Raw genomic sequence first — 23,053 nt, forward strand, 5'->3', positions numbered from 1 at the left:
TTGCACACCCAGGCAACAGCCAGCATCAACTGTCAGCCACATGAGTAGCCATCTTGGATATCCAGCCCAGCTGAGCCTACAGATGACCACAGCCCCAGCTGACATCTGTTATCTGCAATCGCATGAGACTCCAAGTGAGAACTACCCAGCTGACCCAGTCAACCCACAAAACTGAGAGAAAACAATAAATTGTTCCTGTAAGCACTAAGATTTGACGTGGTTTCTTTTATCACAGAATGCTTATTACAGAATACTCCTTTTACCAATATTGTACTTATGGTGGAGTGGTGGAAAGGAGTCTTTCACATCTTTCCGTGTATCTTATCAATGGGCTTTTGAGGTATGGGGTTAAAAGTCAAATGCTGATCCTAATCTCTGTTCTCATTTTGAAATGAGGAAGCAGAGGCTCGAGGAGATTACGTGAATTGCTTAGGATTTTATAACCATTCATATAAAGACCTTAGACTTGAATCTAGGCTTTAAAATGATAGAAATGCTGCTCAAACCAGCTCTGAAAACTATACAGTATTTTCAAATTTTCCCAATTTGCTTTTATGCGTTGGAGAAAGTGTTGGCAAACTTTTACTATAAAGGGCCAGATAGTAAATACATTAGGCTTTGCACACCATACCGTCTCGCGGCAACTACTCAGTGTGTGGTACAAAAGCACCTGTAGAAAATATGTGACCAAATAGGGGTGACTCTGTTCCTGTTTTGAAGAATCAGACTGTTTTTTTGTTTCAGACCAATATAACTACAGAATTGGTTCAACACGCCTAAACTCAATCCAGCCCTTGGTTAGTCTATTAAAAAACTTGCCAGAAGTCACGGTTTTTAATCTCTTTTAATGTACGTGCATTTTCTCAAAGAACAACTTACTAACTCCTTCACAGATTTTAATTTAAAAAGTATTAGAAATTTGAAGTTTTAAAGAACAAGATATTTTGAGTCCTCTCAAGAGGACTGTAGAAATGTATATACTGTATATTCTATTTCTGATGGTCACTTAGAATTAATAAAATTAAGATTATTACAGCATGATGCCTGAACACGTGAAAGAAAAGTGAAAAACTTAGTTCAGCTTTGGAATATTTATAATTAAGAAGACAAATTTTCATCAATATTTAGAAAAAGACTTGAAATATTTTCTTTTTTTTCTTTCTTTCTTTTTCCCAAATGCTTTGGTTCTGAAACAAAAGTCTAAAAACGTTTTGATCTTTGACTTCAGAGAGAATTTTAGTGGCTTAAGTTTACTGTTCACATAACACAAAAAGTACGCCCCTGAAATATTCACAACTAATAGCTGGTTGACAAAATGAACAATACTATTAAAAGTAAAATCAGTTATGGGAACTTTATATAAAGTGATGAATCACTCAGCATTGCCAAATCAAGTACTGACTGGAGGCTAAAAAGAATGAAAGGGAGAGATTTCATTAAAAGTGGAAACATTATTGAAAGTAAAATAAAATATTTTGGAATAAAATATACAAGGGTCTGGTAAGCATATTATATGTTAAAGCAAAAACTCAATTCCTTACTGAGAGAGTATAAAATAGAAGCATGATCTAATGAAGCCTTAAATACGGATTCTAACAAGCATTCCTAGATAAAAATCACATTGTTTCTTTCTTACAACTTGCCTTTTTATTCCTGATAGACTCCAGGTGTCTTTGAAAGAAAACGAAGTTATTTAACTGACTTAAAAATTGCGTACCTTCATTATGAAAAAGAGTTACTGTAATTAAGAAAAAACCTTTACTTAGAGCCTCTGTTAACCCAAGATGAAGTGGACAAACACTCTAGTAAGAGTTGCAAAGCAAGTCCTCTCAAAAGATATAAGAAGGGTTCTAAGTTGGACAATGTCAACAACAGAAATAGGGCGATGGAAACTAGGTTGCCTGAGGAGTAAATGAAGTATCTACTCCCCACACTAACATAGGGCACATCTGTTTAAATATTTTCAAGATGATAACATTTCTCTTCTGTTAGAACTTTCATAGCAAGGAATCTCAAAGTATTTTACGAATACGTCTATTACTGAAGTTGCTTCCTTTACTTACAAGTTGCTACCTTTTTACCACCGTTCAGCAGCAAACCTAATCATAAAATGTCTTCTTACAGCAAAACGGACTTTTTTCCGGTGAGCACAAGAACAGGAGGGAGGTGGCAAATCCAAAGAGGAATACAGCGGAGTCTAATGCACAGCTTTGGTTCCAAAATCTGAGCCACATTTATGGCAAACAAATGTAGATAAAATCACCATTGACAATCCTTTTAAATTGCCCACAACATATGGCATCCTTTGGCTTCCAGTATGTAACCCTGAACTCTCTGAATCCTACATTTATTTCTGCATAAATCCTTATGTAATTTTCTGGGCACTCAAACCGTTGTGTCTGTTAAAATAACCCTCAAATCCCTTAAGCGAATAAGAGTTACAGGCAAAGTTCTAAAATGTTCCTACTTGCCTGCGGATTTACTCCCATTTTATTATTAAACCTCAATAACTTCAATACATGTTAACAGATTGAAATTCCTTCTTGTTAAAGCAAAGTCGCAAAGAGTGCGTTGGGGGTTGAGAGAGGGGTACTAAAGTCAGAGGCAAGTTACAGGCACATAAATTGCTACCCTGTTGTAGTTCCTACTCATATTATTTTGTTAGGGGTGCGGCTTATTCCATCAGTATTAGAAGCAAAGGGATTAGCAGTCCTATTGGTTCTCTTCACTTTAAGAACTTCTCCTTGAACCTGAAGGAGTTTATTAACTTGAGGACCATATAATAATTTGTTCACTGCTGATTCCTCGTGAAGTTACAAAAGTTATTAATATGTTCATATAAATCCAAAGGTATGTTAAACAGATTAGAAAAAATAGACAGATGTAGTAAGAACATGCTTCAGGATTATCTACAAATTCCACCAAAGGATGGTTAGGGTGATGGCCCGAGCAAGGAACCACCAGAACAGTTCTCATCATTATCTTTTTCTGAATCCCCTGTTATCCTTGTCCTGGTTCTGGGTCAGCATCAGCAACATTCAAGATTCTGCAATTTTAACTTGCTAAAACAAATCTAGAGCAGGTTTACCAAAAATAAAGGACAAACTCTAGCCTAGTAAGTCAGATCACAAAGTCTCCAATTCGACTGGAATCCCCATTTGGAGCATAGATCCATCTTTTCCTACCTCTGCCAAGTACCTAAAACGTAAGAGAAGCTATTTTATTTCACACTTTCAGCATATCTCAGTGAAAGTGGAAAAAAACCACCAGTTGGAGTACAAACATAAGCGCAAGTAGTTTAAGACGGAGTCAAGGATTAATAAACAAACAGAAACTGGGGTGGGGAGGTGGACAAGACAACAACAGCGCACATTAAGCGTTAATGGCAAGAAATAATCCTCACAGGGTGCCAGGAAAAATACTATGGAGCTGGTTCCATTTCTATATTATACACTACAACTTACTTGACAAAATTACTTTAAAAAAAAGAACGGTTCAACTCACCTATCCAGAATAAACATTTGCTTTCTAAGCCTTTTATATGCAGCACAAGGAGTACATTTAATTATCAATCAATTATATTGAGGAAATTATTTTTGTCAAATATTTTCTAAAATATTTCAAATAAATGTTCTTAAAAAGGAAAGCTATCTACTCCACTTATTTTGAAGAAAATTTGTGGCATAACTAAGAGAAATTGAAAATTTTTAGCTTTTTACATTTCAAGACCCTCTTTTATATACAAAAACATGAATATTTTAATCTAGCACAATATTTGCCAAATAACGACATTAATGAACTTCTGGGGAAGGATCTCTGATGATTAGAATTTACTTGCAAAACCCCCTCATTTCCACTAATAAACTATAACAGATCCAAGACCTTTTGTTTTGTTTTTCTCCAGATAAAACCTCTGGAGGGGAACCTACTTACCACCTACTATTGCACTAAATGTGTCCCTCTTATGCCTTGAGGAATGCCTTTGGATTTTTAAAATAAAGTCTTTAAACTATATAAATAATTTGACAACATATAGCTATGGGATATTCATTTTCTTGCTCTAAATACTCAAAGACTTGCCAATTTTTAGGGATGAAGCACTGACAGCTATACTTTCATCCATGGCCTGTAAATCTGTGTTACCATGTAACTGTCACCACCTTTCAGACACATAACAAGATGAAGGGGAAAACCAGTTTCTCTCCTTAGGGGCTCAGATACAAAATCACAATCTGATTTATTATTGTGATACATGTAATTGGTTATCCCATTATCCCTCACTAGTTTCTCATATTCAATGAAAGACTAATCTAAGGAACCTGAAGATTTGGGGCAATTTTCTTCTCTTTCACAAGTTCACAGATGTTTAAACTGATACTTTAGACAAAAAAACCATTATCAAGTGGAATAATCATTGTAGGAAAAAAATGGCCTAAGATGAGAGTTACGGCAGCTAACAATTATGAAAACGCTTAGTAAACCATAAAGCAGTACAGAACACGGAATGTTAAGGTCCACAGGGGCAAGGACAGTTATCTGTTTTGTTCACTGATTATCCCTAGGGCCTAGAAGAGAGTCTGACACATGGGACACACACAGTAAGCATTTGCTGAATGAATAAAATATATGGTATAATTAAAAGTGGGTAACAAAAATAATGAAGCAGAAATGCATGCAGTGCCCTAGAGCTGTATTTCACCAATGCACTTAAAAAGAACTCTGGGATTTTCTTATTCAACATTTAGACGGGTGCACTCAAACTAAGGTTGAAAAAAGCGTTGGTAGTCAATATGCCGAAATGATTAAAAATCACGTCTTGTGTGTGATCCACTTCTAAGTTCCTGTCTAAAGGATCAGAACTGGTTGTTCATGGACATTTCAGAGAGAAATATTATCTTTCTGAAAACAGAAGCTTTTTTATCTCCTTTCTAGTCTCTATAAAACATCAGTCACTATTTCATCCTCATCGAATTTTCAGGTGATAACTAACATTGTCAGCAGTCATTATAACTTCATAATTCTACACAGTGTAAAAATTCCCACAACATTCAGTAAGGCAAGAATCGGTCACTTAAATACAACTGTTCAGAAAACTACATTCTTTGTCAAATTATAGAAACGAATGTTAAATGCTGGTTTTAAGCAGAATATTTGTGGGCACAAATTTACAGGGTTTTAATTTGCTTCTGAAGATATTTTTCTAGTTTCAAAAATTAAATGCACTCTTCAGAAGCATGGTTTTTTGAAATAAAAGGTTATTTGTTCAAACAAAGATTACCTAGGAGAACATCAAACCCTCAATGAGGAGTGAATTAAACATTAGAAAAAAATATATCCCTAAAGAATTTTAGAATACTTCAAAGGGAAATATAAATAATGATACCCTCTACATTATTCAAAAAAAATTACTTTTGCATTTTGGCACTTCAAGTGTACAAGAATGAATATGTTCTCAAAAACAAAAAAGAATGGAGTTAGAAAACCCTTTTCCCAATAATTGCAGTATTTTGAATGAAACGAACAGGTATACAAAATTATTTTTCAGAGTTATTGAAATATCTGCATTTGATTCGCATTTGGTTTATTTAAATTTAATCTGTAAAATCTCCAAAGGTTAAAATTAAGTAACTTTCCATGGTTGACTGGCCAAGCACGATCAGGAGCAATTTAAGAATGCTTGAAAAATAACTTCTATGATTACGATGCCAAATCGCCATAAGTTATGCAAATCACCAAATTGTCTCGAAAATGTTATTTTTATACGACAACATTAATTACTAACTCTTGGCTACGTGAACCTGCCTTATACGCTTCTAATTTTCCTAATACTTCAAAAAGAACAGAGTGGCCCACATTTCCAAGGCACATAAACTTTGCCTTGACTGTATTTGTTCCTCTCCCAGGGTGCAAAAAGGCTTCGTAGAATTTAGGTTTTACACTATGCGAATGAGACCGCTGCTCATGTAATTATATTTGTTCCATTCTGTTAGTAACCATTTCAAACTGAATGCCCAGGACAGGTTCTAAACATGTTAAATTCTATAAAGACATTAGCGATAAATTTGATCCGGCAGTTTGCCGGGACAATGAATCTGCTGAAAAAGCGTCTATTAGTCATTCTGGACAAACCCAATGGGATTAAAAGAATGAGTTAAGATAGCCTAAGGACGCAGCCCAAAAAGAAGAAAAAAATATTAATCCAGCTGGATCTCAGCTCCTGAGATCCTTTTCCCTTTTTCATTGCCAATTTCGGCAGCCCCTCCATAACGTCTAGCTAATATTGGACTAAACTATCCGCATCCTCCCCTCCTCAGTCATACTACTCAGGTTTTATGCGGGAATTACCAACAAGCCAAGCAAAACTGCCCTTCTTTTGGTAAATTCTCACTTATTACTGACTTTCTGCTCCAGGAGACAATTTAGCTGTTGCAGCTCAACAAGAAGTAAAAGTCGGCCTCAGTGATCCAAAATCTAAGAGTGGAGAAAGCCAAAACTTTGCGCAACCCTGCCACCAAAAATCTTCGCGCGCCTTCTCGAACCGTCCTGATCCGCGCAACAGAGGCAAAAGCCCCCGAAGCGGGCCACGCGGAAACTCCTTGCCAAGAACTTTCCTGGGAGCCGGTGTCACGCGGCCTCCGGTACAGGAGCGGGCGGTTAGAAACGCTGAACCTGGGAAAATCCACGCAACTGGTCGAGCGAGCTCAGAGATCTCGGGACTGGGGCTGTCCTTTCCGGCTAACATAACGAGGTGCCTTCAGGGTTTCTCCGGAAAGGCCTGAAAATCAAGGTAGCACTACCACTTGTTGAAGGAAGGGGACATGGAGGAAGCTGGTGGCATGGGATGGCAGGGAAATCACAATTTGTGATGGTCCCCTCCTTACCCTGGAAGAGGCACCTCCACTAAAACTGGAGATGCTCTAGGAAAGTCCCAGGCCGGCGCGGAATACTGCGCCCTGGGGCTGGGGCGCCGTGCGCACCTCCCGCGCGCCCAGATCTCGGGACCGGTCTGCTGGGAGGCGCCAGGCACGGCTGGGGAGGGGACAGCTGGCTCACCTGGCGCTGAAGGATGGAAGGTACAGTCCCGGTTCCCCGGAGCCCGGCCCGGCAGCCTTACTCCGTCCGCCGAGGGGCTGAACACTTGAAAAGCCCACCGCGGGCCGTAGGGCGCCCCGGCGGGGCTGACTTGTTCGGCCGCGGGGCACAGCTTGAGAGGTACTGGGCTGGCAGGCAGGGGCCGGACCTGCGCGCCGGCGACGGCGGTGGCGGTGGCGGTGGCTAGTGCGGCCGCCGGGCCGTGGGGCGGAGGTGGCTGCAGCCCGGGCGGCGGGGCGCCTCCGGCCCGCAGCAAGTTCTCGATCAGGAAACTCTTGCCCAGGTTGCCAAAGCCCGGCGCTGCGGGGAGGTTCAGGAGCGCGGAGGAGGCCACCACGTCCCAGTAGGCGCCGGCGTGGGCCGCCACGGCGCTGGGGAGCATAGTGCGGCGCCCGCGGGCCGGCTACGCGCCCGCCCCTCGCTCGCGCCCCGCACCGCGCCCCGCGCCGCCGCCTCCCGCAGGGCTGGAGCGCGCTGAGCGATGGCACGGAGGACGCCGGCAGGCTTGGAACCGTATTATTTGTTTGGGTTGGGCGTTTTTTAAGGGATGGGAGGAGTGAGTGTGGGAGGGGGAGCTGTGCGTTTCCCGGGCCCGCGGCGTAGGCTCTGGGAGCGCCGGGGGAGTCCCTCCCGCTGTCTATGCAGATCCGGACGGGTTTTTTCTGGAAGGCTGGAAGGTGTGTCCAGCTCATCCATTCATGTCACCCGGCTCACAAAGTGACAGACGCGGCCAACAATAAGCGCAGCTCGGAGAGTCCCAGCTTTGGCTAGGGGAGGGGATGCGTAGCGGGAGGAGGTGGGGCGTGGAGGCGACGTGGACCCGGCGCGCTCGCCCGCTCCCAGCGGCCGGGTGGAGCTGCAGCCCTCGCTCCGGAGCCCACGCAGCCTCGGGGGCGCGAGGGCGCGGGGACGCCGGCAAGGAGCGCCCTGGGGGCTGGCAGCCCTCGCATCTGGAGAGCGAGCGCCCGGCGGACCACCTGTTGGGTGACCCTTGGCTCTTAAGAGTTGATGTCACTTCAGGAACCAACGGACATCCAAGGGAAGTGAGCGGAGTAATTATAAAGCTCCTCATTTTGGAATCTGTTTATATCAACGACATGTTAGTGTCTTGAAAGGGCTGTCGTCATCAGAGAAAGTCACAAGTGTTATTGAGATTGTCGTGGTCGTGCAGATGAAAAGTTACCTTTTAAAGAGTGGGTTGTTTACATATTAAATGTGGACCCTATTTTAAGGGGAAAGGAAATGAATTTTTCTAGGAGAGCTTTTAAGAAATTTCTCGGTTTCTAGGGATTCATTTCCAGTCACTTCTTAATAAGATTTGATTTAAGAATAACTCCAGTAGCGATGATCTAATAAATTTTGGTGTAGAGAAGGGGATCTTAGTCGGAGTCGGTTAAATGGCACAGATGGCTGGATCCAAAACCCCTGGAAGAAAAGTTAGCCCTAAGTTCGCCTAGCCATCTGTGGTTGGGTACTCCATCGCAGAGAAGGGGATGAGAACACTGAATTACTTAGCATTATAATTGCTCTTCCCCGCCCCCCCCCCCAGAAATTTGTGTATTTTTCGATTTATTAAGAGTCTGCTGAATAGATCCTGGACAGGTGAAAAAGTGCATGTGTGGGGGAGGGGGGGAGGTGTAATCAAAAGTCCGTTTAACCACGAGGTAATTTTAAAGCTCCTCATTTTGGAAACTGTGTCAATGAAGTGTTAAGACTGCGACTTCTCTGTCAGTTAACACTTCCCATTGCCACTCTCCTGTGCAAATTTAGATGAATTTATTTAGAATAAGGATGTCCGCAAAGTTTGGGGGTCACATGTAGAGTTGTCCTCTTTTCCCTCATAATAATTTGGTCCCTGGCTTCAATTTACTTAAAAGCTGGCTGGAGTTGCCAGGCTAGGGAGATTCATTTCCTTTTAAAAATTCACCTTTTGGTGTACTGGTTGACTTATTTTTCATTTACACTAGCTAGGTCCAAAGCTTTTGTAAGGTCCATGCTCCCCAAAGATGAGCATAGGTAGCTAAATTAATAAAGTTAGAATTCTTTTCTAATGTCATGTACAATTTTATCACCTGCTGCTAAATGGGAAGGAAGTTATTTGCAAGACTGGTGTATCCTACTAGTATTCATTCACTTATTGATTTAGTCAACAGACCTTTACTGAGCCTATTTATTGAGCACTTGTGGTGGTCCTGGGAATATACAGAGAGAAGAAAGTTCTGGTCCTTGCTTTGTAGGAGTTCACAGATGTGTGAGGGAGAAAAACAAGTTACACCTGAAGAGGGGCTTGTAATTTGGAAGGAAAAGTATGGGAAAACTTCCAGAAGAAGTCTCCCCCAAACTGAATCTTCAGAGGTGAGAGTAGTGGTTGGGGATAGGATGTGAAGTAGTAACCTTTGAGATTAGCAAGAAAAAGAGAGATTACATCATCACTGCCATTCACATATCATAGGCACTGTTTACCCAGTGTTTCCATTCAGTCGGGTATAGTACTCCACACTTTATTCATGTTAACTCGTTTATCTTCACAATAATCCTATAAAGTTGGACTGTTTTTATCCCATGTTACTGATGGGATTCAGAGAATTTAAGTAACTTTCCAAAGGTCACTCAACTCCCAGAGGCTGAGACACAATCCAAGCTGGATGAGTCCAAAGCCTTTGCTCTTAACGGGCACCCCCTTCACAAACCTGGTTTGCCATGCTAAATGGTGTCACTTGGCCATACAAGGGAGGCCGAAAAACAAGTATTCCATTTTTCTTTAGTGGAAGGTGGCAATAATATTTGAGTCGAGAATGACTGTTGCATCAGCCAACTTGCCACAGCCAGATAGGAGACAACTGGAGGAATCCAGACGCAAAATGATGTGGAATTTAATAAAATTAATGGCAAGAAGAATGGGATGGAAAGGATAAATATTGCTATGGTTGAATCTATAAGACTGGATGATGCAGGTCTCAACTGTGGTGATCCCCTCCCTCCCCAGGGGACATGTGGAGATATTTTTGGTTGTCACAACTTGTCAGGGGGTGGGGGGATTAGTTACTGGCATCTAGTAGGAAGAGGCCAACGATGCTGCTCAACACCCTATAATGCAACAAAGAATTATCCAGCCCAAAATGTCAATAGTGTGGTGATTGAGAAACCTTGATTACAGAGGATAAAGCAGAACGTAGGATCACTCCTAGTTTTCTGGTTTAGTGCCTGAGTAGATGCCCACTTACCAATATGGGGACTTATGAGATGAGGAGCAGGTTTTACATGGGATATGAACAAAAAGATGGAGTTAGACATTCTGGTTGTTTGTGGAATTTTCCAGAGAGAATAATGTGGTGAGAAGAGAACTGAGTCAAGAGATGAATGCTGGATGATACCAGCATTAAGGGAATGGATAAAAGAAAGAGGAGCTGTGAAGGAGACTGAAAACAAGCAGTCACAGTTCAAAGATGGAACCCAAGACAGACTGATGTCATGGAAGACAAAGGAGAGAACGTTTCAGAAGGAGGAAGGGCAGGCTTTGGTAAAGAACTGCTGTATGCTCACCAGATTCTTTCCCAACTGGACAAACAGCTACCATGCATTTCCCAGCCTCCCTTGCAGATTGCGTATGGCCAATGGAATAAGAGTAGAAGTGATATATTTCTCCCCCAGTTCTGTCTCCTGCTAACAATCCACGTGGTCCTCCACACACCTTGCTCTTCAGCTGCCAGATGCAGAGGTCCAGTGGAGGACCCTAATTTCCTAAGGGATGGTGGAACCACAAGATGAAAGGAGCTTGAGTCCCTGAATCACTACCTAGAAGGCCAACAGACATGAGTATTTATAGGAGTAAATCATGACATAGGCAGAAACTAAATCTTTATTAGGTAATGCCGTTAAAATTTAGGAGTTGGTTTCCACAGCATATCCTCACCTACTTTAATCAATATGCAACTCTGTAAATACCTCAGACCAAAAGAAGTAACTTGGTCCTCAGTCACACAGGCAAGAGCCCTTTTATGGGGAGCGAGGGAGGCAGAAACAAGGTTGTGGATGATTGAAGGCCAATAGAAGGTAAGAAAGCAGAGAAGTAGAGGTTGAAGAAACATAGAGGAAAAGCTAAAGGGAGTCATAGATTAAAGAAGAGATGAATATATTTATATGAGAAAAAAACAGGTACTACAGACAGTGGGCTGAAGATAAAAGAGAGATGGGGGTGTTTGATGGAGCAAAGAGAGGTGATGTGCCCTGCACGGGCTGTGTGGGCTCTTTACCTCTTGGCAAGGAAGTGTTCCAAGCCCAAGGCCCATTCTTATGTAGCCGAGTTGAGGATGAAAGACTGCATACAGGAGACTGCCTTTCCCTGCAGTTAGCTTTGTCTTCAATTAACAGCAGAGGGTTTTTTAGTTAGCACAATGGACATTACAAATTATTTTTCAGGGGATGAATAAGTGGTGTTTAAGATGGGGAGGAAAGCATTCCCACTTAATTCTGAACCAGTCCTGTGTTCGGTCACTGATTTAGAGAAATCTTGAGCCTAAACAAATGATGATGTTAGCAGCATCCCGGGACTGGAACACTGTCCCATTTCCTCAAGTGAATCTTTCATAGAGGATGTGAACTTGAAAGGGCCCAGAGCTGGACATCATTGAGCTTACAAAACATATCATTTGACTCTGTACCTGCTTGCACATCAATGTTTAAGTGTGTCATAGAATTTGGTCTGACGCTTTCACACCTGGTAGTGGAGTTAGGGGGATGGCTCTGTATCTGTTAAATTGCTTCATTAGCTATTAGATGCTACTGATATTTATGAAAAAGAACCTAATAATTGAGAATGCCCAAATAGGCTCAGGCCATTTTGCTACAGTGTTTTCATTCCCTAAAGAACCACTTTGGCCTATGCTGAGATCTGGTTCAATAAGAGAGCATCATCACAAACTCAATGCCTTCAGGGTCTGATGGGTAGCCTAGGGGTAGCCAGGTGTAAAATAATAGGGAGTGTGAGTTAGCTGTTACAGAGGCGGGGAGGTGGACAGGAGGAGAGGAAGGGACGGAGCCTGCCAAGCAAAAGCATATGCCTGGACCGAGGTTGTCGTTAGGCTGCAGAAGTAGGTTGGGGCCCGATTGTGCCTTATATGCAGTACTCAGGATTTTGGACTTGATCCTGAAAGCAATGAAATGTGCACAAGAAAAAAAAGTTGTAACTATGTGTGGTGATGGATGTTAACTAAACTTATTGTGGTAATCATTTTGCTATATTTACACATAGCAATCATTACGTTGTACACCTAAAACTAATACAATGTTTTATGTCAGTTATATCTCACTATTAAAAAAGCAATGAGATGTGAGCTAATGTTTGCATTTTAAAAGACCACTCCTGTGGGATGAAGACTGTACTAGGATCTGGAAAAGATTCTGATTGGAGACTATTAAAGTAATCCAGATAAGAGATCCTGGGAGTCTGGGCTGGGTTTGTGGCAGTGATGATGGAGAGAGGCAGGAAAATTTGAGAGGTATCTAGAAGGTATCTGTGAATTTAGAGTCTGAGGAAGCCTTGTCTCTCCCAAGGACCCAGCCTGCTTCGTTTTATCAGACCGTGAGAACTATACAGCCCATTGTATTTCCTGATGTGTTGTGAATGCGGAGAAGTTGAGCTAATTTTAGAGTTCAAGTGCAGTAACTCTCTTAGCTTGTATTTCTCTCAGCAACATCCTCTCCTTAGTCCACTTTAGATCGTTTATGTTTATTCTGATTGCTCTGTTTCTATCCATTTAGTGCACCTCCTCAAATCCTATAAGTAATAAACAAATGCAACAAATGTAAATCTTTTTTTGAGGCGGGGTGGTGAGGAAGATTGGCCCTGAGCTAACTTCTATGCCAGTCCTCCTCTATTTTGTATATGTGACGCTGTCACAGCATGGCTTGATGAACGGTGTGTAGGTCCGTGCCTCGGATCTGAACCTGTGAACCCCAGGCCACTGAAGCAGAGCACGTGAACTTAACCACTATGCAACCGGGCTGGACCTCATAAATCTTTTTTAAGCACACATGCTTAGAATAGTTTTACTAAGAATTGGACCTCTGTAATGGGTCTGAAGACGCTCTTCCCTATTCCTCCATGAATTCTTCCTTTTGGGCAGGAGAGTCTGTGCTTGCTGGAGGGAGAAGGCTTCTCATAGCCCAGGGAATATGGACTCTGGATGGTGAACTCCAGGATGAATTGCTGACTTCTCTTTGCAGCCTCTGAGCACCTGCTCCAACAACCAGACATCTTTGAAAAGAGGACACAATTGTGAGGAGCTAGGTTGTGTCCTCAACTGAAAGGAGAAGATTCAAGGGAATCATTGTAGCTTTCTCAGTAAGCCACTGGAAATCCGGCTGGTGCAGGGTTACTCAGGGAGAAACACATAGTTCCCAGTAACTGCTAACTGTGGAGATTCCACAGCCCAACACCCACTCACGACCCAGAGCCTCGGGGGGATTACATGCTAATCCATGAGTTAGAGAAAAAAAAAAGAAAGAAAAGTACGGGAATATGTTACGAGTTAGGTACATTCAGCCACTTCAATAGTCATTTCTCAATTAAATTCTGTACAATTCTAGACTTTCTTAAATATTCTCCCCTTCCCTCCACCCCACCCCATCTCCAGATACTCTTGGGTCTTTGAAATAGATTCTAAAAATCTGGCTCACCTCTGAAAGACATTTATAAATATGTTTTCCATTTTGATCTGGCAGGACTCATGTTCTTATTGTCCTACTTTTCCTGCACATGTCTTTTCTGGCTGGCCCTGTTGGCTTTGTGCGGATCATTTTGCCATGCCTCAGGCATTGTTCATCTCCGTGCCCTGCATTCTACCTTCAAGCTCTATTTTACTGACTTTCTTCTGTAACTGGGAGACTTCCCAGTTTCTTTCCAGGCCATTCAGTTTCTTTGGCATTACTTGCTCATTGATCATTTCGAACCACTTTTCCACTTGTGCTGCTTGGCCCAAAGTGAAATGCGAGACGACTGAAAGATTTTGAGGAAATGACTCTGGATGCTGCTGAGCAGCAGTCTTTTCAACCATTTCTCATTAGCTGTGTCCTCAAAGTCACAGGTGCCTCTCATTCATATTGAAATCCTTCCGAGTTTCCTGGTTTGACCTGAATCGCTGCTTTGGACAAAAGCGACGATGCACATTGCATTTTGAATTTTGTCATATTCCCCAATGTTTACACCAAAATAGTCCCTTCAGAGAAACATTAATTTTTTTACATTTACTGCCAAAATTATGAAGTACACACAGAGAAGTTAATCCCTTGTCAAGCTCCTCTCTAAGGCTGTGAATCCAGGCTCTCTGAACCAAATTTAGATGTGCTAATCTCCTTGCTTTAGAGTGCCGTTTGTCTAGTGAAAATTGATCTCGTGTAAAATGTAATAAGCATTTTAGGCAAATAAACAAAAATTAATCCCCAGAGTTTTTTTCTAGCCGCTCAGTCTTCTATTGAGATTCGCAGCTTTCATTTGGAAACTAGAATAATATTACTAAGCTTCTGAAGAAAGCGTTGCTTGACGGTCAGCCATTTAAATTGTGTGATGTACTTCCCAAGTGACATTCCTTACATCACTCAAATACCCTCCCTTTTTTTCTTACTTTCTTCCTTTAGCCTAAACACCTTGACCAGTCATTGAGCAATGAACTTGTTAAATGGCACACCACTTACATGAGTGACACACCAACATCTTTCATTTCTTCTTATATTGCAATATTGCATGTATAGATTGAATTATTTAATTAGGTTGATTCTGGCAATGTCTCACCTTTCTAATAGAATATAACTACTAATTAGTCCTCAATTTAGGGTTCTTGTTATATTGGAAAATAATAAGCTTTGATTTCTTTGAAATATTCTACAAGTCTGACCTCTTACTAATTCAAAATGGCCTTCTCCTAGTCAATACCCCATCAATGTAAGATTTTACTATACTTGTTGCAAATGTATGCAATGGTCAAAGAGAGGGATAGGTTAGGTTCTGCTCTGGTTACACACAACTCCGAGATCATAATGACTTAATGCAATAAAAGTTTATGTCCGGGGGGCCAGCCCCGTGGCTGAGTGGTTAAGTTCGCACGCTCTGATGCGGCGGCCCAGGGTTTCGCTGGTTCGGATCCTGGGCGCGGACATGGCACCGCTCGTCAGGCCACATTGAGGTGGCATCCTACATGCTACAACTAGAAGGACCTGCAACTAAGATATACAGCTATGTACCAGGTGGAACGTGGGGAGATAAAGCATAAAAAAAAAAAAGATTGGCAACAATTGTTAGCTCAGGTGCCAATCTTTAGGAAAAAAAAAAGATTGGCCACAATTGTTAGCTCAGGTGCCAATCTTTAAAAAAAGACGGTTTATGTCCATTTGGGTGGGCTACAGCTCTCCTCCACAAAGAATTCATTCTTGGACTCAAGCTGATGGAGTAACGTCTGCCTGAAACATTTTTGGCCTTTTGGTAGAAGGAAAAGAAAGTGTAGCAAAGCGCATACTGACTCTTAAACTTTCTGCCCCGAAGGGCACATGTTCCTTCAGCTAACATTTCATTGGCCAAAGTAAGTCACGTGGCTATGCTTGAATTCAATAGGGTGAGGAAATACAATTTTTGCATAGGGTTGGAGCACTGGATATTTGTGAACAGTAATAAAGTATAGTACAGTATCCTGATGATACAATATACTGCATCAGTCAGAACTCAGAACAGACAAACACTGGGCTATAAAAGCAAAGGAAAATATGATATAAAACAATAAATTCCATTTTATCACATGAGGCATTATTTTTGGTTGGGGTGAGTAGTAATAAGACCACATCATAATACAATTAACTTATTTATTTAGATACCTATGCTGTTTTTTTCTTTCATTTTGATTAATTATATGAATTTTTCTTACTCTGCCTAATACAATTCTTAAATTGAGGCAGCAGTGAAAAATTTCATACTCCCTGATAATACAGATCATTGCTGTCAGATTTTTATACATTTTAAACTGTAGCTAATAAATTACTCTATGTAAACCACAGTATTTCTTCAATCATTAAAATAACAACTGTTTATTCTCTAAAAATATGTTTGATGAAATACTCTAGTTAAAAATAAAGAAAGTATGGGGCTGGCCCAGTAGTGCAGCAGTTAAGTGTGCACATTCCACTTCAGTGGCCTGAGGTTCACTGGTTCGAATCCCGGGTGCAGACATGGCACCACTTGGCAAGCCATGTTGTGGTAGGTGTGCCACATATAAAGCAGAGGAAGATGGGCATGGATGTTAGCTCAGGCCCAGTCTTCCTCAGCAAAAAGAGGAGGATTGGCAGATGTTAGCTTAGGGCTAATCTTCCTCAAAAAAAATAAAATAAAGGAACTAACTTCTCCCCCATCACCCATTTTTTTAAGAGTTGGAAGATATTTGCTTGCTTCTATTAGATGTAGTTACAGATAGGCAAAAAAAAAAATACAGTTTTTAAAAGTGAATTAATGCCTTTCTGAGCTAGCTACTACTTATCAAGTGTTTACCAGGTTTATTTATTCAAAAATACTTACCAACTGCCCATCTGTACTTACAGTGAGCAGGCACAGTGAAGACCATGATGAATAAGACAGAAATGGTCTCTGTCCTCATGGAGTTTAAATTCTAGTTAGAGATAGGGGATACACTATTAATTAAATAAATGACATAATTGTAGATTGTGATAAATGACAAGAAAAAATGAAATGGATGTTCTGTTTAGGGAACGAATTGAGATGGACTGAATATATTCCAAAATATATTTTAGAAATAAAATATATAGATCTTATGGATGGATAGTATGAACAGGATGAGGAATAGGAAGAAATCAAGGATCATTCAATGTCTGGGTAGATCAACTGGGTGGATGATGGTATCATCAACTGAGATGGAGAAGACTAGAAGAAAATCAAATTTTGGAGGAAGCCAGAAGCAGAGAACTTCCATGTTTGACATGTTAAGCTTGAGAAGCTTATTAGATATAGAAGCACAAACATCAAATAGTCAGAAAAAGAGTAACGTGTAATGTATAATCTGTAATATATGTAATATAAAATATGTTATATGATATAATGTGCATAATGTTATATGTTTTATATATACATATAGAGACAGAGACAGAGTAGGATGTTTAAAGATAAAACGGAGGCGATGGAGCCAGCAAAGAAGATGGGGAAGGAGTGGAAAACTTTTTCTGTAAAGGGTCAGATAGTAAATATTTTAGGATTTGCAAGCCATAACGTCTCTGTCACAACACCTTAACTCTGCAGTTACAGTACCAGAGCAGCCACAGACAATCCAGAAATGCGTGTACGTGACTGTCTCCCAATAAGGCTTTATTTATGGGCAGAATTTGCATTTCATATAATTTTACATTTCATGAAATATTATTATCCTTTGTATTCATTTTCAACTATTTAAAATGTGAAAAACACCTTTAGCTCACAGGCCCTGCAAAAGCAGGTGGTGGGCCAGGTTCGGCCCATGGGCTGTAGTTTGCTGACCTCTGAGGGAAACTCCCATGTATTAGTTACCTATGACTGTGTAACAATAACCCTAAAATTTAGCAGGTTAACACAACAAATATTTGTTTCCTCACAGTTTCTGTGGAGCAGGAATCTGGGCTCAGCTTATGTGGGTCCTCTGGCCCAGGGTCTCTCACAGGCTGCAGTTGAGGTGTTGGCTGGGGCTGAGTCACCTCAAGCCTTGACTGGGGAGGACCTGCTTCCAAGCTCATCTAGTAGTGCTTGGCAGGATTCAGTTCCTCCCTGCCTGTTGGCCAGAGACCTCCTTTGGTTTTTCCTATTTGGGCCTGTCCATAGGGAAGCTCACAACATGGCAGCTGGCTTCTATCAAAATGAAAAAGTGTGAGGAAGAGCGAGCAAGCAAGATGGAAGCCAGAGTCTTTTTGTAATGTAATCTCAGAAGTATCATCCCATTACTTCTGCCATATTCTGTTCAAGCAAGTCGCTAGGTCCAGTCCACACTCAAGGTGAGGGGATTACAGAAGGGCATGACTACCAGGAATTGGGGATCACTGGGAGCCATCTCAGAAACTAGCCCCCATACCTGGAACATGTGGTGTCACACGCAGGCTGAGAGGAGAATGGTTCCAGAATGCACAGTGGTCAGCTGTATTAGATATTGCTGAAAGTGTTGGAAAGACAAGAATGGAAAAGTATTAGATATAAGGGTTGATAGGAAGAATGAAATGAAGGAAAGTTAAGTAGTGACTGTGTTAAGGCCACTTTCAAGAATTTTTGCTATAAAAGAGTCTAGAAGTGAGGCAGTCGCTACAAAGGGATGAGAAGTAAGTAAGAGTAGTAAAAAAAAAAAAGGCGGCAATCAATTCTGAGCATACTTGTATGCTGATAGGAATAATCCAGTAAAAAAAGAGAAATTCTTGATGCTAAAGGGAAGAAAAACTGCAGGACTGTCCCTAAGAACAGGAGAAGTGATAGGATCCAGATCACTTGTGGGAGGATGGATCTCCGATGGGAGGAAGGATGCATCCCCCATTGTAACTGCATGGGACTCGGGAAGAAGGTTCAGTGCAAGCAGTTCATTGACATGGTGGTGGAAAGATATTGGCGTTCCTGGATAGCTTTTATATCTTCAGAAAAGAGTGAGGGGCCGGTCCAGTGCCGCAGTGGTTAAGTGCATACATTACGCTTCGGCAGCCCAGGGTTTGCTGGCCCGGATCCCAGGTGCGGACATGGCACCGCTTGGCAAGCCATGCTGTGGTAGGCATCCCACATATAAAGTGGAGGAAGATGGGCATGGATGTTAGCTCAGGGCCAGCCTTCCTCAGCTAAAAGAGGAGGATTGGCAGCAGTTAGCTCAGGGCTAATCTTCCTCAAAAAAAAAAGAACAGTGTGAAATGGAGCAAACTGGTACAGGAGGTTTAGAGGATGGAGGTGTAGATACGAAATGGAACGCTATTTTTTGAAAAGTACAAGAGTAAATTTACTGGGAACACATTTTAAGATTGCCTGGCATGATTGAGCTCTGTGTGCATGTTTTTAATGTCCATCAGTCAGCCTGGTGACCTCATTTTCTCTAGTAACTTTCAGCTGCTCAAGTTTGCGCGTGGAGAAAAGGGATAATTTGAGAGTTTGGTGACATGTACAATAGGGAGGAGAAGGGGAGGCACTGATTGTATTTAAAAAGGAGTAAATGACCAGAGACTCAAGGCGGGTCAATAGAAGTGAAACCAAGCCAGTCTGATGGTGAGGGGGTGGTGGGATAATAGAAAGTGGATGCTTCTTTACAGAAAAATGAGATTCAGATGAGAAATTGACCATTTAAAAATGCTTCTCATAAGTAAAGCCTCGTTAATAAGAAGATATTTTACATGTGAAATCCGTGTTTAACTTTGAATTAGATTGATATGATAGTTTTAAGTCACTCAGAAAGAAAGGGGGTTTCTCCTTTAAGAAATATGGTACTAAAAATCTTCCCACTGTGAGGGAAGAATCAGTTAAGTTGACAAAGGAAATTTGTGATCTTTAAAAGGAAAGGGAAGTTTGTTCAGAAAGGGTAGGAGAAAGTTGATGCTGAGAACCAACGAGGGCAATCAGTGTTTCTTCTCTAGTTTCCTAACCCTGTAATTTCAAAGCCTGGATGTGCATAAGAACCATCTGTTTAGAGCTTGCTAAAAATCAGATGTCAGGCATCACTCAACACCTTCTGAATCACAATCAGAATTCAAATCAGTGCCTTTGACAATCGCCCCCAGATGTTGCTAATGGATAGTGGGGCTGAATGTAACCTTTAACTGGCCTGGCAACTTCTGCTACCTGCTTCTTGAAAGCAAGTCACCATAGAAGTGTGCCTACCCAAAGACCATCATGCTAAGAGAAGCCCATGCTTCATGAGATGCCACTTAGAGAAAGAGGGGCAGAGATGGGGGATGTCAGAAAGAGACACACAAACGCTAAGACACATCTAGGCAGTAGACAAATGAATGAGCCATCTTGGATGCCTGATTCTGTAGAGGCTTCATTTGGTTCCAGCCCCAGGCACCATCTGACTCAACAGCATAAGACTCCAAGGGAGAATTATTCAGCTGAGCCTACTCAGTGTATAAGATCATGAGAGAGAGTAATAAATTGTATTTTAAGCCACTGGATTTTACAGTAGTTTTTTATGCAGCAATAGATGACTGAAACACCATTTCCTACTGCCTCCCCAGGGACTTTGTCACCAATAAACTCCTTTCTGTATAAAAATAACAATAACTAACATTTACTGAGGTTTACTATCTTCCATACACTGTTCTACATACTTTTCGTGAAATTCTCTCAATAACCCTATTGAGATAGGTGCCATTTTTTACAGAAGATGAAATTTACTCAAGGTCGCACAAATAGAAAGTTATGTAGAGCAAGGCAGTGGGATCCCAGAGCCTGCACGCTTAACCACCAGATGCACCTTTAATATGCGCCCCTCTTTTGGGTCTTCCCTATGTGCGTTAAACATGCTCACGTTTCTCCCATCTTACAAAGCCAAACTCATCCTTGACCTTAGGGAGGCTCCTCTAGCAATCACTCCTTTTCTCTCTTTTTAGCTTTAAACTTAGCCTTTTAGAAAGGACGTCTACTTTCTGTCTCTGCTTCCTCCAGGTCACTCCTCAATGAATGGATGGATGAGTGAATGAATGAGACCCATCCTAACTAGCTTTCTCCTGTCTGTCTTTGGCCTTCCAAGATATTTCTTTTTTTTCTTATGCATGAAATACTTTAGGGATCTGCTACGTGTTCCTCTATCTCACTGGCATTGCCAAATTGCTCTGTAGTAATCATGTCACTCCCACCAGCAGTGTATGAGAGTTCCATATCTCCACACCCTTGCCAAAACCTGGTATTATAGGACTTTTTTTACAATTTGGTATGTGTAGAATACTAATCTCATTTTTCTGTTTGCATTTCCCCAGTTACTAATGGAGTCAAGTATCTTGTCCTACGTTTATTGACCTTTGGGACTTCCTTTTCTGTGAACTGATTTCTTACATCCTTTGTACATTTTATTTTTGGCTCGGTTGTCTTAGTTCTTCGTTCTTTTTAAATAGATTAGGATACTGATCCTGAATCAGTTGTGTATATTTCAAATTTCTTCTTCCAGGCCACAGGTTTTATTTTTACTTTTTAAATGTCTTTAAATTTTTTTTTTTGAGTTCATAATAGTATACAGCAATGTGAGATTTCAGTTGTACATTATTTCTTGACTGTCACCACATAAGTGCTCCCCTTCACCCCCAGTGCCCCCCCTACCTTCCCCTGGTAACCACTGAATTGTTTTCTTTGTCCCAGTACTTGTTTATAGTCCACACGTGAGTGAAATCATATGGTGTTTGTCTTTCTCTGTCTGGCTTATTTCGCTAAGGGTAATTCCCTCTATGTCCTTCCATGTTATTGCAAATGGGATAAATTTGTCTTTTTTTCTGGCTGAGTAGTATTCCATTGTGTGTATGTATGTCTATATATATATATATACCACATCTTCTTTATCCAATCATCTGTCGATGGGCACTTGGGTTGGTTCCATGTCTTGGCTATTGTAAATAGTGCTTCAATGAACATAGGGGTGCATATGTTACTTTGGATTGTTGATTTCAATAAATGTCTTTAAATTTTTATATGATCAGAATATCCTTATTTTCCTTTAAGTTTGATGATTGAAACCTGTCTTATGAAATATTTCACTAGCCTATGGTCATAAATATTGTCTCTCTTATTTTCTCCCAAAAGTTTAAAAATTTTGCCCTTCACGTGTAAATATTTAATTCACCTGTAATCACTTTTTGTATATGGTGTGAGATAAGGATCTAACTTTGTCAAAGCATGATGAAACCGATGCTCAATATCAGACATAAAAAGGTGATGTTGAGTTTATTTCTGATCAGCATCTCAGAGCAGAGTAGACTGTTGACCTTACCTAGGGTTTTTGGCAATATGGAGCTCATGGATTGGTGGACTTTCGAAGGCATGCTCGGGTTGACATCATCTGTAGTTGTAGTAACGTAATTACTCAGATAAGGTAGTGGGTGATTTGTTGACACTTCAGGTATATTGTGTTTTTGGGGTGAATCTGTCCCTGACTAGCTGACTTTCAGAAGCAGATTGCTGATACTGTTTGGTTGACTTGCAAAAGTGCATTCCCTGAGGGGAGTTATTGTTCGTCTATTGAACAGGTTTAAAACTGATTCCGGTGGCTGCTTTTTACCATGGTGACAGAACAATCCCTTTTAGAAAAAGTTTATGGAAACTCTTTAAATTCTCAATTCTGTCTCTTGTTTCTCATTCATCCAGAACTGTAGAAGAAATAATCAAGGATTTTCTGTATCTTACCACAAGTTGTTGATTCTCTTAAAGATGTGGTTTGTAGAGATCTGATTTTTAGATTGAGCATTAATTGGTGTGATTCTATCCTGTGCTTATCTGGAATCATTTAAGTCACCTGTCCGGACAGTAGCTCTGCAGAAGTACTTAAGACACTGAACAACAGACATCAAACAGCTATGAGACACATAAATTACATAGAAGTATTTAAGATAGGTCTAGAAGATTCTCCAGAACTAGGCCTGATTAAGGAATTATTCCCAACAATTTCCTATGTCCATCTTAAATAGCCAGGCTGCTTTTTACTTTAGCCAAGACATAGATTGTTTTACCTTATCAAAAAGGTTAATGCAGTACAACATGAAATGTTGGTCATGGGGCATATCCTTTCCTGACTGGCCAAAAGAAAGAGTGTGTGTGTGTGTGTGTGTGTGTGTGTGTGTAAAATCTCTATTTTTAGTTGCAAGGTTCTATACGTGTTCATTACATCAAGCTGTTATATAAATTGTTCATAGCCTTGCAAATTATCTGTTTGAATTTTTAATTACTGAGCTGTCTTAAAATCTCTCATTGTTAGATACTTGTTTCATTCATATGTAA

At 41.0% G+C, this 23,053-nt stretch overlaps 1 protein-coding gene and 1 long non-coding RNA gene across 3 annotated transcripts in view; one reads left to right on the forward strand and one right to left on the reverse strand.

The window, feature by feature from the left end:
* DBX2 (developing brain homeobox 2) overlaps nucleotides 1–7,730 on the reverse strand; it is a 39,322-nt gene extending 31,592 nt beyond the window's left edge. Inside the window, exon 1 of one of the 2 annotated variants that reach the window (XM_008519675.2) lies at nucleotides 7,054–7,730. In XM_008519675.2, coding sequence (XP_008517897.2) covers nucleotides 7,054–7,474 — 421 coding nt within the window. In that variant the 5' untranslated portion in view covers nucleotides 7,475–7,730. The remainder of the gene's footprint in view (nucleotides 1–7,053) is intronic. The other variant, XM_070621106.1, reaches the window with a different exon arrangement.
* LOC139083557 (uncharacterized) overlaps nucleotides 6,264–23,053 on the forward strand; it is a 75,320-nt gene continuing 58,530 nt past the window's right edge. Inside the window, exon 1 of the long non-coding RNA XR_011540388.1 lies at nucleotides 6,264–6,787. This is a non-coding gene — a long non-coding RNA (uncharacterized lncRNA). The remainder of the gene's footprint in view (nucleotides 6,788–23,053) is intronic.

Source organism: Equus przewalskii, chromosome 5 (assembly GCF_037783145.1).
Source record: "Equus przewalskii isolate Varuska chromosome 5, EquPr2, whole genome shotgun sequence".
In the NCBI taxonomy this organism is placed as follows: Eukaryota; Metazoa; Chordata; class Mammalia; order Perissodactyla; family Equidae; genus Equus; species Equus przewalskii.